The sequence below is a fragment of the Zootermopsis nevadensis genome, unplaced genomic scaffold, assembly GCF_977971745.1.
Source record: "Zootermopsis nevadensis isolate Lab colony 2312 unplaced genomic scaffold, Znev_1.0 Znev_ptg000013l, whole genome shotgun sequence".
Taxonomy (NCBI): domain Eukaryota; kingdom Metazoa; phylum Arthropoda; class Insecta; order Blattodea; family Termopsidae; genus Zootermopsis; species Zootermopsis nevadensis.
The window spans coordinates 15,151,877-15,171,128 of NW_028259145.1; the positions used below are offsets into that span (position 1 = coordinate 15,151,877).

A 19,252-nucleotide genomic window follows, 5' to 3' on the forward strand; every position below is an offset into this window, starting at 1 on the left:
ATGCAGAGATTTGTCTGGTTGCTGTCATGTGCAGACATATTCTGGGGTGCCACCAAGTCTCCTCTCCAGTAGGTACATGCAGCAAGTATAAGACAGCTGGGGCATGTAGCTGACCACTCAGTTGCTAGAGTTACTGTGTGGAGGTATACCTCCATGTAACTCTGTCACCACTATGAAGTAAAAATAATCACTGTGTTTGAAGTCTATGCGCACATCATTATTTATCTAGGGGTTGAAGAAATACTACACAGTCACACAAGCTTCACATGTCATTGTCACACAGTGTTAACATGAAACGTATTTTCCACAGTTCTATTCTAAATTTTAAAAATGTGAAGGAGTTTAACATTGCATAGTAGCATTTTTCTTAGTTACATCACATTTTTTCATCCCTTTATCCACTTCTCATAGGATTTACAGCTTCTGTTGTTTAGAAAAGTGTTTTTCCTTTCTGGCACTATAGTATGTCACTTTAAATCCAAATTTATGAAGGATCCAAAGGATTTCAGTAATAGCTGAAAACTGCTTTTGACACCTGAAGGTGCTCTGGATTCGTAATGGTTGAAGTCTTGGCTGAAATCAGCATATTACCTTCAATAATAATAACCAAAATATAAATCAGCTGGTTGGTGTTGTTTACATCTTCATCATTTCTTTTGACTTGGTTTCACTTATTCTGTTTCTTTGTGCAAAACTGACACAATCAGAGCTCACATGTCAGTATAATTATCTTTCTGCTTGGCGTGCAGACATTTTAACATTGCCAGTGTTTCTCTTCTTTGTTTCATGCTTGGCATCAGCTGAGTTCATACTTCATTATAATTGTAATTTTAACTGCTAGGTGCCCAGGTATGTGAAATGTACGTTCTTCCTGCGCTTTTTCTGTTTACGTTGCGCATATCATTCTGTTTGTAGTATTTGATAAAGGATGATGCTACATGACATGGAATTTGCATGTGATGAGCTGGTCATGTTCAAAATGTTTAAGTTTATTTCAAATGTTTGAGACTTTGATTTCACTATTCACGAACATACTCCAACATGAATAAATTATTGTTTGTTAAATCACTGCAGGTTGCATCTTCAGTTCACATCCCATAAAAAGTTGTTTGTGCTACTTAGAACACATTACTGCGAAAGCACTTTTCATCATTTTCAGAATTTTCTGTGCCTGTTTTAACTAAATGCACGCATCTTTTTTCTCATGTCTTTGTTGTATCCATAAGTCCATAATTGACCCTGAAGCACTAGTTCTTCTGTAGTCCTCTATCTATAGAATGGTGATGGTTTTTGCCAAGCACTGCATCAATTTGTCCTACTGTGCCATTAAATCTGTTGTTGGTTTTTGAAGCAGTACATCATTTTGTAACCTTATTCTCCTTGTAAATCTGTAATGGGTTTGCTAATGACTACTTCGTAATGTAGGCCTGCTTTACCTTAATATGTATGATTGTATTTTTAAAGCACTACTTTATTCAGTATTCCCATTCTGTTGACAAATCTGTGATGGACATTTTAGTAGCTACATTTTTTTAAAACTAGTGGGCAGAATGATACGAATATGACAAGATATCAACTGTTATGACACATGCAGTAACAGGTTTAATTTACAGGAAAGCATCCACATTTTGAAGAGAGGAGTAAAATCCTGCTACTTTTAGTCATCACTCGTGCACTATAAATGGTCAGTCATACTGGAAATTGTTGTTGAAATCTGATGTATTCATGTATTCAACATCATCTTGCTTGGTTGTGGAGCTTAATCACATCCACCCCTCTTCAGGCTATGATTGTATGAAGTGACTTATAGAGTTAGAGGAGTATCCTGGTTCTTCCCATCAAAAACACATTACTCAGACCTACACACTTTCTCCAGATGACATACACAAAGAAACGCATACAAATGTATAAATGGATATACACACATGCTCATATGCAGCAAAATACATATATTCCCCTTGAAAATAGTCTCTTTTTTGTGTCACATATCTGTTTATGTGAATTCAGCTAGGTATAAGTTTCAAAGTTCATGATGAAGACTGATTTCTGTATCATAAAATTTTCTTTGTGCGAAGCTAGTGTTCAGTTTGAAGTAGGCCTAATTCAAAGTACAGTAAACTTGCAAATTGACAAATTCTGCCATTCAGGGTGAACTTTAAATCAGCATTATACATAAATGAAAGAAGTTGCAGTGGTTTTTATCATATTCTATATTATAAGCCACACAATCATCTAACTCAGAATTATTACTGGCTGCTGATGTGATTTGATGATGGAATACAAAAATTTCAGTACCCTTTCATTTCATAGTTATTTGAAGTGGGAATTTTGGTATCGTACATGGTATATTATGTATGAGCAGAGACACAGTTTTCACCAAAGAACAATGTTTAATTTACTAGTATCTTGTTTTGTCATTTTATAAATTCTGTTGAATTTTGCTTTATTTCCATTCTGATGTTCACAAACATTGAACTGAATAAACTTTCCATTATAGAAGAGGTTACAGAAGTAGTTTTGGGTTGCTGAACACTGTTTAATGACATTCGATAGTTCAGCAGTGAGGATGGTACAGTTCTTTTCTTATGAAAATGTTTAAGCTGCACTGTTCTTTTCCAACTGACAAGAAAGTTCTAACTTTTTTTATGAGGCACAGGAATGTTGAAGTGTGTATTATTGAAGAATGAGCAATGTTTCATGTAATGAAGACAAACTTCCTTTTGTGATTCATGTGTAGAGAACCTGTGGCAAGACCTCTGTCACATGATGATGCTGTCATCCGTCCAGGTATATCCCCGCTGCTGTCATCATCAGCTCCTGCTCCTCCACCATCTGCTATTTCGATGAGTATTGAAGATTCGCGTGGGTCAGAAGCAGCACTAGACCTGCGCCATGGTGGTGCTAGGGAGTCCCCAGCACCTGCATCTACAGGTAACTTTGGACAGCCTTAGAGTGTTTAAGATTGTTAATCGATTGTAATAAATCTGGTAGATAAAGGCATGTGAACTGCAGTGTACAGAATAAGGAGACTGAAAGGATTAGGTCTGATACCTGTTTCTAAGCCAGCTGATATAAGACAAACTTCAAGAGAATTTTCCATCTATATGATAGCGTGAAGAGAATCATATAGACAGAGGACTGGATAGGGAGACCAAGTGAGGGAGGATGTTGAAAAGAGAATAGGGAAAGCATTGACACAGATACAAGTACAAGTTGTATCGGAGGATAGAGAATGTATGGAGAAGGAAGGCTTTGTCATCGTTTGACGTGCCAGAAGGAAACATTAATTTATGGTGATATTCCAGTCACATTTTCATGACTGGTTATATTACATACATTTTTAAACTTTCATTCTTGTATGTGACCACTTTCTGACAGAATTGTTTACTTCTGGCATCTCTTGAACAACATAATTTTGTTCTTTTATGTGTTCCTTATGAGGTTATGGATATAATTGTTCATTAGTGGAGAGTATTTCCAGAATAGAGAATGCTGGTTGAGCCATGCAAAAGTAAATGTGAACATGAGAAGAACATTATTCATGAAGAGTAACTTGTAAAGATTTGAGTATTTTTCTTCATAATATTAAGGGTAGGTATAATTGATTTAGAGGATTGAGCCAATCTTTCAACATGAAAAAGAAGGGAAATTGGTACAGGCTATTTTCATGGCTCACATGATAGTGCTTACTTGAAAGGGTGATATAAATGTGGGTGCCACCTTAGAAACAAAAAATGGTCTTGAAACATCACAAAATACAATGCTTATGCAACCTGCTAACAAGTTCTTGATTTGAGTTACCCAAACAATTTTAGCATTTGATTTTTCAGCAAAGGGAAGGATCCAGCCTTTCATTATGGATAACATGTGAAGTAAGAAATGGCAGTTTCAGTATGTAACAAATTTGATGCTTCATTATAAATGCACAGAAAGTTACAGTGTTTGAAATAAATCAAGAGATTTGATGCTTTCATTATCATAGAAGAACAAGACCACTCAGCTAACACCAGTGTTGTATGTACTGTTAAACAGAAATGTGTATGATGCAGTAACATTTAGATATCTGAAGTGGCTACAGGTTAAACATTTGTGATAAAGTTTAGTCAGATTAGTGTTTACTTGAAGTTTGTCAAAATTTTGGCAATGAAACCATCAGGTTTTTACCTTAATGCCATTGGTATTAGAGGTATGGCAGTCCAAACTGTGTTTTAAGGTTAAAAATTGTGCCATTTACTAAACAGAATCTCACTAGACTATAAGATTTAGAAGTCAGTATCAGACATAGTAAAAATCCACAAAACTATTCTTAGTTACTGATGTACATAAAGTGTTGTCAGAGTGATCTCAACAAGGCCAGCCAGTAGGTAATATCAGCACAGATTCCAGTAAAGTTTGTTTGCTGCTATCAGCATTCAGTCCATAAAATCATCTCATCTCCAAGACAAAAGGCCACTGTCCAGATTTTATTGAATAATAAATGGGTCTTCTTGTTCGGTCACTTTCCTTTGCATTCAGGATTCTGTTTGGACCTGAGCCAGATGTAATCTTCAGTTAGCAAGGTCTCGCCTTAAGAATTCAGCAAGGCAGACTACTTCCTCAGAATTGGCTACACAGGTCATACAATCAAATGAGATATCTTGAGAATCTGCCCTTTATTTCCTGATAAACCCAACTCTCCTCTTCATGTTATTTCAATCTGTGAAGATAACTGAATTGATGTTTTTGTGCAGCAGCTGGCAAGACTGGTGAGTTGGTACATGTTGGATAATGTGACTTCATGATTAATTTTTGTGTAAAACATTAATTGTGATTCAGTTATTTTTTGTGATTGCATTATAAATGTGTTCCTTGAAAACAGCCAATTAAGCATTCTGCCTTCAAGATTTGTAGTGTTTATGACAGCACACTAGTCAAAAAAATCAAATCATTGGCTGAACAAGGAGATTTGGCGTCATGACATTGCACTTTTGGTGAAACACTTTTTGGCCAAAAACCAAGCACACATGGCATATCTAACATGTTTGCCCATGTAACAATTTCATGTTTTCAAAATTACAAATTACTGTGAAGGGGTCTCATTTTAAATCACTTATATTTCAGAAAGTGTATAAAGTACTTCAAAAAATTATTTTCAGGTATAGTAGAGGTATTAGAATACATATATTGTCAGAAGGTAAGCACACTCACTCAAGGTTAATGATTTTTTTTTTGTGCATAATAAGTCCATTTATTCCCTGGCCATACAAGAGGCAAGCCATTTTCCATGTATCCAAGCATAGGGTAGAGTAGGGTGGTCCAATAGCATTGGTTTAGTATGTCTTCTGTGTAAGAATGGTGACAAGTGGTTTCCAAAATGAAAGGATGTAATAGATGCAAAATTGTATCATGGAAGAAAAATAGATCGTTTACTTTAAGTTTGTTCTTAGCTGTAAGCTATTAAAAGTGCAGGACCCAACATGTATGCATATCTTATGAATAAACACACAGTAGTTCCACTGGGAAGTGTACAGGATTACAAACCATAGCTTTTGAAGTTTAAACTTGCAGTTGGTGATTTTTATGTATGGCATTTACTTTATCCTGCATAGCACTGAAAAGTTAATTTCAATAATAATGCTGTAAACCAACACTTTGGGCAAGTATTGTAGTTTATTTTCATCGTGAGATGCTTTAAGAAATAAAATATAGATAAATGGGAATATGTGACAATTGTGAAAACTGTGTAAAAGTAAAGGATACCTAGTCTTGGGTTCCCATGAAATGTTAGCCTTTGTCACTGGGATAGAGACCTTCATTTTTATTGTGAGGGACTTTCTTTTGCCCTAAAGTAGAACAGAGGTTGATTTGAGTGTTTAGACATTTTAGTGTTTGAAGTTTGTTATCTGCAGCATATTAGGTATTGTGTTGTTGAATTTACATTCCACTTAGAAAGGGAATATGAATTTTGATCTTTGCTAATGAATTTTTCAATATTCTAGTTTTATGAAGGAAAGATTTATACCAGGTCTGTACCTTATTATGTAATGCCATTCTAAAGGTTTTGTTAACAGTAGTTTGATAGTTGTTATGGGAATATTTTCTTTGGGCTTTGTTCAATACAGTGGGACAAAGCAGAGGTAATTAATGAAGAAGGGAACAGTTATTGAAGAGGTTGGTGTTCATTAGAATAAAAGGATAGGCTATTAGATAATCAAGCCTAGATGTAAGACCCACATGGCTACCTAAAAACATATAAGATAAAGAATCCAAAATATCACAAGTAGAGTTAAATAGACAATGAAGCGCCTTGAGATGATAGTAGAGCCATTGTCACAAATGTTCTGTGTATCAAATTTACATTGGACAGTGTCCATCATAAAAGTGACATAATTATTTATTGAAGCTGGCTATGGCTTTATCTTCAGATGAAATAAAAGGTGTACAAATGATAAGGATTAACTTCATCCAAGATCTCCACATGATTCTTTTTCTGATGATGGAAATGGAGCCAGTGCCAGCCTTGGAAATATCATGCATATACTAAATATATATGTCCCCAGACAGTAGGTAGTGCACAAAGAAACTGTTTCCATTTCAATAATAAGCCACTATCACAAACCTTTAAAACCATCTTACTTGGATTCTTGTATGTTTTGTAATAACTTTTATATATTTGCAGGTGGTTATCCTACAAGTGGCAGCGGTAGCAGTGTGATGGGTGCAGATATTTTAGATCTGAGCATGCCTGACAAGAACTCAGCCACAGAAGTGTGTTATGTCTGTGGTGATGAATATAAACGTGGCTCACTATGTCATATTGCAGCCAAACCCCTTCCCTCCCCTCAACCTCAGTCATCTTCTCCACCACCTTTCTTTCCCTCTCTTATGCTGCATCCTCGGCCTGGACGATCACGCCCCATGGATTCAGCTGGACGGGTTAGTTACACTTCTATATAAAGGCATAAATAAGTATATTTTGAATAGTTGTACTAATTTTAGGTATGTTTGAAGCCCTGTGGAATGTCTGTTGTTATTATTTAATTAGAATGTAAGATGTTGGATATATAATGTACTTTCATATTTAGTATATGTTGTGATTGAAAAGTGCATATGCTAAAGCATATTTTACACTTTTAAGATGGCTGTCTTGTGGGATATTGTGTCATGTGATCTAGTATAAGTTTACCAATGGTTCAGAGGTACTTGCTATTTCCGTCATCACAGCAATTAGTAAGCTTCATGCAAGCAATTGGTTTGAGATATGGGAACCAGCTGGATCTTGGCATTCTTCTTGCTCTGGTAATAGAGGCAGGAAGTAATTTCTAAAACATCTGTAAACGTCTACTAGACTACAGGGCACAATAATCCAGAAGACAACTATCTTCATACTCACTACCATAAGAACTTCAAATCTCACATATTTTACACCTGTTGACATGTTTATACATTTATTTACAAATATAAATTGTCATTGTTTGTAGGTCTCCCTTATGTTTTGTGCTACAATGTTTTAAAGTTCTAATTTTTTCATTTGAATATGTGTTCTGTTTCTGTTAACTCATAAATTGTTGTTACACTTCATATTATGCATGTCTGTCAATTGTAATTACAGCAATTGACAGATGTGCATGTGCAAATAAATATATGTTCTTAGAATTCTGCCATCATTAAGCATATTCAATCCCGTTTTAATTTAAATCTGAAGTGTTGATTTCATAGTAGTTTTTTATGCTTGCTTATAATAAAGTTATGTAAATTTTGTCTTTTTATTGATCAAACAAGAAAGAGGTAATTGCTGTGTAATGTGGTTCAAGAATCTTTACAAATCATTCTACATTTTATTATTGCAGGTTCAGGCATGCAAAGCATGTCAACGTCATCTGTTACAACAGTGGCATGCCTATACAGTACAGGGAGTGCCTCATTCAGAACGTAATTATGCTTTAAGGAAGAGGCCAGCTCCTGCCCTTGATACCACAACATTCATTTGCTATACATGTGCTCTCGAGTATCCTTCATCATCAATTCGCTTGCTGTACTGTTGTCCAAATCCAGAAAAGGAACCTTACTTTCCAAACATTGGCACACTGCAGCGACCTCCTGGGGCTGTTCCGATCTCTTCCCAAGGAGTGGTCCAGGTATGTTTAAGCTTGTTTATGTATATGTAAATTTTTTAATTTTAGATACTCTCTGTTAGATAGGTAAAAAATTTTACATATTGCATATAAGTCTGAGTGAGCATTTCCCATTCTGATGGATGGGAAGAAGTAGCTCATGACCTTGGCCACTTAAATCTCCTTACCTTCGTCTACTACTTTTGTCTGTGAGTCTGTATAAAATGAACCGTGTTGAGAGTGGAGATTGATTGTAACAGTTTTCAGCGGAATTGGCGGCTGAAGCGTGCACCAATCACGTGTACTGTGCCATGGTAGGAAGTAGTGGTGGGAGGTGGAGGGGCAAGAAAGTGAGGAAACAAAATACAGTGGTGCCAGATGTAGCATCGTGGAACATTGGTTTCCATTGAATGGATACAACGCTATGCAAAGAACATGTGAGAACTTGACTCAGCCGCCAGTTCCGCTGAAAAATACTATAACATGGACCATTTAAAGTGAAGAGTCAGAAACACTGCTCATGTCAGGTGTGGAAAGAATTTTACTTCTGAATGGATGTTTTTAAAGCAATAAATGGATGTCAGATTGAACATTATCAACAACGGAAGTTTACTTTCACAGTTTATCTTTTATATTATGCACCATTCATGTTTGTAGCGCGGTTGTTACAAAAGAGTAGGGCATAAGAAATTCTCCAAAACTTTATAGACATATGTAACTGACTCAGTATATAGAAGAAAATGTGAAAATATGCAGTGTAAACATTTTGTACAATTTTATTTGTTAATGCTGGTATTAAAATATATATTTTGATGTGTGTATTAATTATGTTATTTGTATGTAGGTGTGTTCAATTTGTTTCAAAACAATACCTCAGAAACATCAAGTATTTAGTGGAGGTGGAACCTACAATCATCAAGTAGAAGACAATGAAACAGTTCGGAGGCAAGGCCTCTCTCCTCGCCCCGCAGTTGTAAAATCGCCAGCTAGTGCAAGTGGAAGCGATATACGTTTCAAGCCATACGAATTGGTTACAAGCAGCAAAAATCCAAGTGCTGGAGTTTCTCTCTCAGCAGCAAAGCGAAAAATATCAACTGGTGGTACGGGAGATACAGGATCAGTGCGTAGTGGTAGTGTGGGAAATGTAACATCTGCATCTCCTGGACCCATTGTATCTGAACAGAATGGTAGTGGGCAGCAAATCATGGCAACCAATTCAAGTAACGGCAGTCAGCAGAATTATCGCTGCTACATCTGTGCAGGTATGGTCATTGTCATCATAATGGAATCTTAATAAATACTAGATATTCAAGTACTTTTTCCTGTAAAACCATTTCTAATTTCAATTTCTAATGTGTTACTGTTAAGTTAAGGCATTGTATTGGCTTGCTTTTAAAGTAACGCTATAAAGAACTAACGATATACACAATTTATACATGTCTTGAAGTACAAATGCTTTTTAATCAAAGTAACATTTAAAATCACAGTTGATTTTCTAATGATTCTTGTCCATTTACTCTGTTATTCATTGATATTCCTTCTTTGTTTTTGTAAATGTGCATGCTGCAATTTTTTCTGTGATCATATATTTTTGTTGTTTTAGCAGATATCTGCAATATCAATGATTTACATTTACTTCCTTTGTAATCAGTTCATCATTTTTTTCATAACGGTATGTCTTCAGAAGCAAAATGACAAAACGACGGTTGTTTCGGTTTCTCTTTGTTTCCATAATTATTGTACACACTCATATTCGATATAAAGTCATGCAATTGGAAAGTAGCAAGGCCTGCACAGTGAAATATGCATGAGTTAAAAAAAGGGTGACTGTGTCGCAAACAAGGTGTATAATGTTTATTTCATGAAAGGCCTTCTTCCGACAACCACGTATAAATATTGTATGAATTTTCTTCAGTTGAGAGATGGCTGAGAAGCAGGTTTGTTAATGTAGGATTGGGAAAGACGTACACCGGTCTATTTGGCAACTTACTATCGACTGACCCTGTGGTTATAGACTGAAAGCTTATAAGCATTTTATACTCATATAAATATCAGAAATCAGATAACTTTGTCATTACATAATTTTCCCTATTCTCCATCATTGTATTAGCTGCTAATCTCTGTCATTGAGGACCGTTATATACAGTAAAGTTAATCCTTTTAAAATCATATCATAGCTTCCATGTGAGCCATATCAAATGGTAGATTTGCATATGTGGACCATGTCATATTTAAGGGGGTGCTTGAATGGAATGTCTTGTCATGTGTGGGGCACTTCAGACAAAGTCACTAGACAAGTAATAATAGAAGCCTGAAGGAATTTATGTTATGAAGAAGTAACAACACTGAAGAACATGTTCTGAAAAACAGAGATTTTGGTTAAACTCAGTCCTGTGATACACTTCAGCTAATGTGTTGCTGTAAGTTCTTTTACTGACCACATTCTTTGCTTCATATTGCCCATTGTACTTCAGTACTTGATTTCCTTCTCATACCCCAATAGAAAGATGTATGTAGTGGTGGAATGAGAAGTTTAGTCCATTGAATGTAAGAAAGCTTAATTTAATCTCATTTTTACTGAAAATGGTTTGTTTTAAGATGATTGTTCAGAGCAGTTAAAAGAGTGAATGTTTTAATTTCTACTGCAAATAAAACTGTAAATAAATGTTATAAAGTAGTTAATTCTTTATGGTTTCTGTACAGGTCTCTTCCCAAGATCCCATATGAAATGGTTATCAACAAGTCCAGAAGGAATGAACTCTCATGCAATGCACTTCCCATGCTTGCGCAGTATTGCCTGTACCTCAGAAAATGCCTGCATGGATTCTCACGGACGTATCTTAGCATGTTCCCGGTGTGTCAGCCATCTTTCCCAACAGTGGGAGAGCCTTGAAGCTGATCGAATACCTTTAGAACGCAGAAGGTAGCCAGCTATTGTAAGGAAATTGCAGTGTGTAATGTACTGAAGGATGACAATGCTGTGCATATGGTCAGATGTTACTGTAGCACATGTAGCATTGTGACACTCAAATCAGCAGTCAGTACAGTGAAACCTCTATCCATCGTTCCCGGAACTATCGTTTTCCCGGATGCATCGTCCGTTTTGTTCGGTCCCGAATACATCCCATATAAAATAATGTTACATTTTCCCGCTTCTATCGTTCCTCGAACTATCGTTTTATCGCATCGATCGTTCAAAAATCTTAGTCCCGGCCCACAATTTTACCGCAATGATCGTTTCTGAGAATTTAATATGCTGGGTTTAGAGATAAATTAATACCGAAAGACGCATAATGTTTTTGGAATACACAGTAGCGGTAACCTGTTATGTCGCCCAACCAGCACATTCTTTTGGAATGAGGGTCAGCGGTGCAGGGGTGATAGTTGGAGTGAATGGCGGTGCTCATTGTCAGAAATTTTATGAGTTTAATTAGGGTGCACTCATATTTCGTTCCAGTGATGCCAGATGGCATGTGCAGTGTGAATTTCTTCACAAATGCTTTTATTATAAGTACAAAGGAAAGGCTGGCGGCACTTTTCATTCTTCTGGTTCATCTCGTTTCCAGCGGTTCAGGGTCTTCTACAGCTACGTTTCGTTGAGTTCGGCAGTAATAGTATTTCCATTCTTCCTGTTATTGTCCGCAAAGGGGGTTGCAGCAGAGGAAGACGACGAATGCGAGCCCGAAGCTTTGCCGAGTTTTGCCGAAGCACACGCTGCATTGGCGAAAGTGAAGTCGTTCTTTTATGCGCTTAATATTAGTGAACGTGACGAAGAAAACATTTTGAACGTGGAAAGTGCTCTGTTTGGTCTAAAACGTAAAGTTTCAACAAACCAGTTGTCCATTAAAGACTTTTTTGGTAAAAAGAAGTAACTTTGAAAGAGAAACATTGTTTTTTTTTAAATTTTTAATGCTTTCCCGCATCTATCGTTTTCCCGCATTCATCGTTTTTATTTCCCACCCCCGCCGAAAACGATGCATCGAGGTTTCACTGTAATTACATGAATTGCCTGAGAATAAGGATTATAGCATTAAATTTAAATTCATCAAAGGAATTCTGGGCAGAACTCAAAAAGTTTGCTTTCTTATTGCACTGACTTCGTCCTGCAAAATTTGTAATGTTAATGTTAATATTTTCTAACTCTGTCACCCATCCCTCAGTACATACTGATCTGTAATTTACAATTTTTTTAAAATTTTAGTGATTGCTTTGTATGGGCAGTAAAAAATTATACAGCACCACCAACGGATCTAAAACTCTAGATAATAAGTGAACTGTGATGGAAGATTCCACTTCTACCCCTGCTTTTGGAAATAATTTTTTCCCCCTCTAGTAAGCCACTGTTTGCTCTCTCTCTCTCTCTCTCTCTCTCTCTCTCTCTCTCTCTCTCTCTCTCTCTATATATATATATATATATATATATATATATGTATCTATCTGTCTGTCTCTCTCTGTGTGTGTATGTGTGTCTTCTACTGGCCATTGCCTTATGATTTACGATTTACACTATTGTCTCACAAATACCATATTGTAAGATTTGAGCAGTGAGTATGAAGATTTCTGTCTTCTGGGCTGTTGTGCTGTGTAGTCTGGTCGATGTTAACTAACGTCTCAGAGGTCTTACTGCCTCTGTCATCAGGGCGATGAATCGCCCTGATAACATTGGTTAACATCGACCAGACTACACAGCGCAACAACCCAGAAGACAGAAATCTTCAAATACAATTAGGTGACTTATTTAAAATATAATGTAAAACAATCCAGTGAAAGCATCATCTGGCTTCTCAACTTCTTGGTTACAGTATGAATGAATATATGTAATTCTCATAAGGTTTAAATGTTAATTATTATAGTCATTCAGGGACCTCATTCTTCATGATTTAAGTTTTCAGTTAAGTTACAATGTTTGATATCAGGGAATTATGTAGAAATCTACCAGACTTTTATTACCATTGCTGAATGAACACTAGATGCAGCATGGAAACTTTAATTTTTGTATGTGTGTAGTAAAGATAGTTGCTAGGAATATATTAAAACTAAACAATATTCCTAAAAGTGAGTTGTTTTTTAAGGTATGATGTTCCAAGTCCAAGTGTTGGTGGTTCTTCAGTGGTAATATCATGTTGGAATGGAGATGCATCACAAGTGGGTGTGTCTAGATCAATAACTCCACCAAATGTGGCCTCTGAACGTTCAGCGACTTGCAGTTCAATCTACTGTTTTCTCTGTGGACTTCATTCTGATTTGACATTAGCTCGTGTGCTTTATGGAAGGCCACAGGTGAGATTTAAGAATTTTCCATTGTTTGTCATACGTAGTACTTGGGAATGGGGAGAATTAGTGGAATTAGAAAGTAACTGAGAGGATGTTAAAAGTGCAGTTGTAAAAAAGGCCATAATATCTTTAATCTATATTCCTTTCTTTCACCATGCCAATTGGCCTCCTCCTATAAAAACACCACATCCCCTTCCTAATTTACTTTAACCCTAAAGATGGAGGTGGTACATTCCCCTGAAACATTAGTAACTGCATACAAAACTGAAAAGTGTTACAACCCATAAGACCCACAATTGACGATTTTGTCTTATTCTGTATGGGTGTGAAGAACAACCTTGTAGATTGAGATTGTTTGAGATCAGAGTGCTGAGGAGAATGTTTGGACCTCAAGTAAAGGAAGAACAAGAGGCTGGAGAAAATTTGTTATTGAGAAGTTTCATGATTTGTATTCTTTACAATTTCTTAACCAGCTAAGCAACTATTACTTTCTCAAGAAGGACTCTGCTTCATGGAGTTCGGTATGTATAACTTATGGATCACATGAGCGTATGTATTATATTTAGTCTCTACTATTCTACAGAATTGAATTTTATCAAATCAGATTGTGTGAAAAGTTGGTTGAATCAATTCCTGTCACTCCATTCTTCATTGCCACTTTTAAACACCTGTTCAGTCTATTCTTGGCAATACCTTTTGCCTGCAGTTTCCAGTGTGCTTGGGAAATTGGGCTCAAAGGAGTTGGCTGTTCATTATTTAGGCTGGGGCCACACGACCGTACAAAGTACGTCCGTTGTACATTCGTGTGGCCCCAGCCTTAGTTGGTACCATTCTTGTATGCACAGAAAATGTAGGCTTCTTAACAGCATAGTTTATTGTCTTGGCTGCCAGTGGTTGGAGACATGGCAGGTAATACCTTATCGTGAAATGAATAGCTCAGTCAGTATAGTGACTAGCTACGGGCTGGATGACCGGGGTTCGATCCCTGAAGGGCAGAGGATTTTTTCTCTAACCTCTACGTCCAGACCGGCTCTGGGACCCACCCAGCCTCCTCTACAATGGGTACCGGGGTCCTTTCCCGGGGGTAAAGCCGGCCGGGGCGTGATGCCAACCACTCACCCCTATCTAGTGCCGAGGTCAAGAAAGAGAGGAGCTATACCTCCACTCACCCCAAGCGCCTTTACGGCATGTAGCGGGACAAACTTTACTTTTACCTTCTCGTGAAGGGCCTTGAACAGCCTCCTTTCATTTAATTTTATTTCAGCCCAAGTTGATTATAAGAAACTCCACAGTATTTACAGTTATTTCAGTCGGTCCTGAATATCAGCTGGCTTCTGCACGTGTTTGGTAATAAAAGCATATATTACGTGATTGCTGGATGGAATATTATTTTGTAATGGTTATTGTGATTTTCTTAGGGTCGGAATGCACCTTTCTTCCCGTCATTATTGCGACATGTGTCACCCCCCAACGCAGAACAGCTAAGGGAGGATGGTTCAGCTTTGGTTTGCACTTTCTGCTATCACTCTCTGCTGGCCCAGTGGCGTCATTACGAGCAGCTTCAAGGAAGTGGGTCCGCCATAGTAGCTGACAAACGAGAATATAACACACATGATTACTGCTGTTATGTATGTGGTATTACAACGTACAGAATACGTGTTCGTGCACTGCCTGTCAAGGTAACGGAATTCTCTTGGTTGGCATTATTCTTCATGTTTGTGTGCTCTTTATTCAAAGAATAACTTGACTCATTCCCAAAAGTAATCATTACCTCTGAAGTATAATTTAATTTACTTGCCGTTGCAGGTCTGAATGATTTTGTATAAAACATGAAGAGCCATTCTCACAGTTCATTTACTGCCACATAATTCAGATTATAATCCATAGATGGTGGAAACAGCTTTTAGTTACAGTACTTCCTTTCTAAGTGAGCAGTTGCCAAAATCTTTGTTTTGGAAGCTCCAACTTAGAATTTAAATAAGATATTGATAGTTCAGGGACACACTACTATGGAATAAGGGTTAAGGCTGAATGATCTGAAGCTTTGACAGCGACAAAGTATAATGAGTTCTTTTTGGGCTACCAGCCATATCAGGTGGTTGAATGGAGAAAATACCAATGAAGATGGTTCTTGAAATGTTGGTGTATTCTCCATTCAACCACCTGATATGGCTGGTAGCCCAAGAAGAATTCAATATAAGGGTTAAGGCATTGTTGCAATCATAGTACCTGTCACGACAAGAACTGGCAATAGAAGGATATGTTGCATTTATACATGATATTTGTGTACTTCCTAGATATTAAAGTGCATGAAATTCATACATGGTAGTACTCATACCGTAGAAGTGCTGTATATTTACATTCATCAGTATTTGTTAATTCAAAACACTTGTACGGCCACATAAGAAATGCACCTCTTGAAATTAATTAAAATGTGCTAAACTTTCCTGTAGAGTAGAACAGCAGTAACTTAGTAGGCTTAAGTAACCATTGCTTTAGGAACGTTTTTCAGAGCAGTCACTATAAGATGTGTGTGCAGGCAGGCATGGGCTTGTACATGCCCTTTAAAATTAATAAAAATCAATTTAAACTGAGCATGGCAATACTTGCATACCCGGTACCAAATTTAATCAAAATCTGTCTATGTCAGGACTTAATTAGGTCATTAAGTGAAGTGGCCGTATGGTGAATTGAAGTAAATGATACATGATAATATTTATGTGATGGAAATGCTGTATTTTAAGTTTCATGAAATTATGTTATAGGATTCAGAAGATAAGTGTGAAGGTTAATTTATACCTTTGAATAGTGTTTCTTAAACTGAATAGTTGTAAATGAAACTAGTATGTGATAATAGTTGGATAATAGAATTACCGTATAGAGTTATATTAAAATTTGCCAAATCACTGAAAACATGTGCATAAGAGTTCAGTTAGGCCTTTTATATAAAGGGATTCTTAAAATTTGCCTAATAGAGATAAAGATTTGTGGACAAAGTTGTATAGGTCCATCATATGTGAATGAAATCAGCCTAGTAAGGCACTGTTAGTGTATGGACAGACAGGTGGCCATGACAAGTTCAAAGGTACTTTACAAATTTTTTATGAAATGCTCTTAAAATAGGTCTAATGGAAAATGTGGAAACCTAGAAACTAGAATCCAGGTAGCCCTCGATTTAAGCCTGGGATGTGTTCCTGGACGAACCGATGTAAACGGAATCGGCGTAAATTGAAACTCTTTTATAATGTAAATCAATGGGAAGTCAATGACATGCATTCCCAGCACCCAAACATTGACAAGTAATATAATGGCATTACAGTTAAAGCTCTGAAATAATGTAAATAAAATAAAGGGAATTTAAAAAATATATTTTATACAATTGGCAATTCGTTGGTCCCCGCTGTTGACTGCGATTCTTTCACGTGATTGATGTGTACAGTCATCTCTGCTGTTATGCGATAGTAGCTTTCATGTAAGACGCTGACCTATAGAAAATCATGTAGTAAAAATAACCCCGGTACCTCCACAGAGATTAAATTAGTCCTTTGAAAGTTTAAAGCGCCAGGAATGAAATTGCATAAGAACAAACTCGCATATGCAGAAGTTTGTATTTCACAAACAGCTTTTACCGATTCATCGATCTCATCGGAGCAAATTCACATTAACGAAACATACTTCATTGCAGAAATAACTGTATTTATAATTTTTATTCAAAATCAGCGATGTAATAATTACGATTTAGTATAAGAATCAGTACGAGATACATTATAAAACTTTATAAATAATAGTAAAAATTTTTCTTTCTTTCACTTTTTGACTTGTTGGTATCAAAATCGGCGTTTTTCTGAATCGGTGCAGATTGAACCAGTGTAAATCGAGGGCTACCTGTATCATTATATGTACGCAATTACAGGACTTCCCATTTTTGCGATATCATCGTCAGCCAGAACGTAGCTTGTTGCTGGAGAATGGAGACTTTGCTGTAGTATGCCTGGATTGTTATGAAACATTACGTACACAATCACTGGAGTATGAACGTTGGGGACTGCCTGTTGAGAAGCGAGAATATAACTGGATCACTCAGCCACCACCTCCAGAGGACTCTCCAGATGCAACAGTAGCAAGGCTACCATCTGGAGAACGCTCAGAAAAACAAGTAAGTTAGTTTTTATCTCACTACAAAACTTTTGAGTTACTACCAACTTGAATATTAAATTTAACTTAGGTCCTGTTTTTAATGCATGAGTCCCATTGGTGGTTGCACTTAGAACATGTAAATACTGGAACAAATTGAAAACTGGTAGTTAGTACATAGTAATAATATTTTTATACACAAAAGCATCATAGAGGAACAAAACTGTAAGCATATACAGCGAAAATGGTGATACCCTTGGTTAAGAAATAACTAAAAGTGGAAATAGAAAAATTCAATTTCCAAGCAGCAACGTGTGGCTATTAAAGTAAAGTACCATGTATCGTAGTTTAGTGCATTAAATGGAAATGAGTGGTTAGTTTCACACTGTGTTTGTTGTACGTCTGAAGAAAGAGTCTTTGGGGATCCCAGTGCCATTTAGGATGTGGCAAAGGAAATTTCTGCCTCTTCTGAGAAATTACTCCATTGTTCAGACCATAGTCAGTCACTTTAATGCTTAACCTATTCCACCTTTCTTTATATTAATACTAATAAAAAGAGTTTTTAATTTAATTTAGTAAATTATTGCAGGTGCCTCCAGTGATAACAGCCCGTCCTTCCCGTAAGAATTGTTCACCAAAAACTACTGCTGATCTGAAGAAGCAAACTCCAGCCATGAGCAAAGCGCATCAGTCATCAGCGAACAGTGGTGAAAAGGTGGAACAAGGTAGGGAGCTTCATTTTCTGATAGATTGTTCAGTAGTAATGTAGTTTACAGAATGAAAATAATTACATAGTAAACTTTTATAGTCTTAAATTATTCTACTACTGACATTCAAAATTTATGTATTAGAACAGATGGGAATTAACATACTAAATATCTATTTATTATTTATTTATGTCAAATGGCAGGTACATAGAATTTCATCTTTGACCCATTTTTTGCCAAGTTTGTAGACCACTTTGCCATCAGAGTTGTTGCCCAGGGTGCACCACAAAGAGGTAGGTCTACTTTGCACCCCATACTAAATATCTTTATGTTGCCATTTTAGGTTACAGCGTTGGTAACAGATTTCTTCCAAATATATAGCAGTATTCAGTTCACAGCGTAATTATGCCCAGTTTCAATTTTGTGTAAAGCTACAGACATTGATAAATTGCAATACTATATAGATGTGGGAGCTGTTACATAATTGACTTGTATTTAATCTGTTTGCACTTGTTTTAAAACAAAATATTAAAATCCCTATTTCTTTGACCATCATCATACCATTAATTTTATGCCATAGGTCTGGTTAGTCCAGCTTTCTCTCTAAAAAATTGTAGTTCTTTAGAATCAGTAAAGTAAGGAAAAAGTATATGGTAAAATAGTGTTTCAAGTGTATACCCATGTTCACATACAAGTTTTGAAGCATGTTGTCTGAAAAACCAATTTCTGGTTGTAATTACTGTAAGCCAGGCAGCCACGTTATGGTGAAAGTGTAAGTGCGTTTCACACAATCTGTTTCCTGCAGTAGATAAGGGCCAACATAGGAATCTAATGAATCGAAGCACGTGTACAGATGGCAAGAGTTTTAGCAAGGACGTGAAAGACTAAATTTAATTTTTATTATTTATTCCATTTTTATCTGTGTGAGTTATGCCCAGAGTATGTAAATAATATGAAACGTCAATGTTTATAGCATTCAGTAGTATTTATTTGGTGCTTTATGTTTTATAGCAAGTGTGACATTTAAATACTTCCTTCATCTGT

The 19,252-nt window shown here is 36.5% G+C and overlaps 1 protein-coding gene across 5 annotated transcripts in view; it reads left to right on the forward strand.

Annotated features, from left to right (window-relative positions):
• The window catches only part of px (MAP7 domain-containing protein plexus), a 58,096-nt gene that overhangs the window by 4,533 nt on the left and 34,311 nt on the right, over positions 1-19,252 (forward strand). For all 5 annotated transcript variants that reach the window (XR_015535168.1, XR_015535169.1, XM_022078626.2 and 2 more), the window contains exons 3-11: positions 2,738-2,931; positions 6,659-6,915; positions 7,830-8,117; positions 8,938-9,355; positions 10,797-11,016; positions 13,166-13,373; positions 14,786-15,046; positions 17,281-17,523; positions 18,091-18,226. Coding sequence is in view for 3 of the 5 variants with exons in the window: in XM_022078626.2 (XP_021934318.2) it covers positions 2,738-2,931; positions 6,659-6,915; positions 7,830-8,117; positions 8,938-9,355; positions 10,797-11,016; positions 13,166-13,373; positions 14,786-15,046; positions 17,281-17,523; positions 18,091-18,226 (2,225 nt within the window). In the remaining 2 variants the exon portion in view is untranslated. The remainder of the gene's footprint in view (positions 1-2,737; positions 2,932-6,658; positions 6,916-7,829; positions 8,118-8,937; positions 9,356-10,796; positions 11,017-13,165; positions 13,374-14,785; positions 15,047-17,280; positions 17,524-18,090; positions 18,227-19,252) is intronic.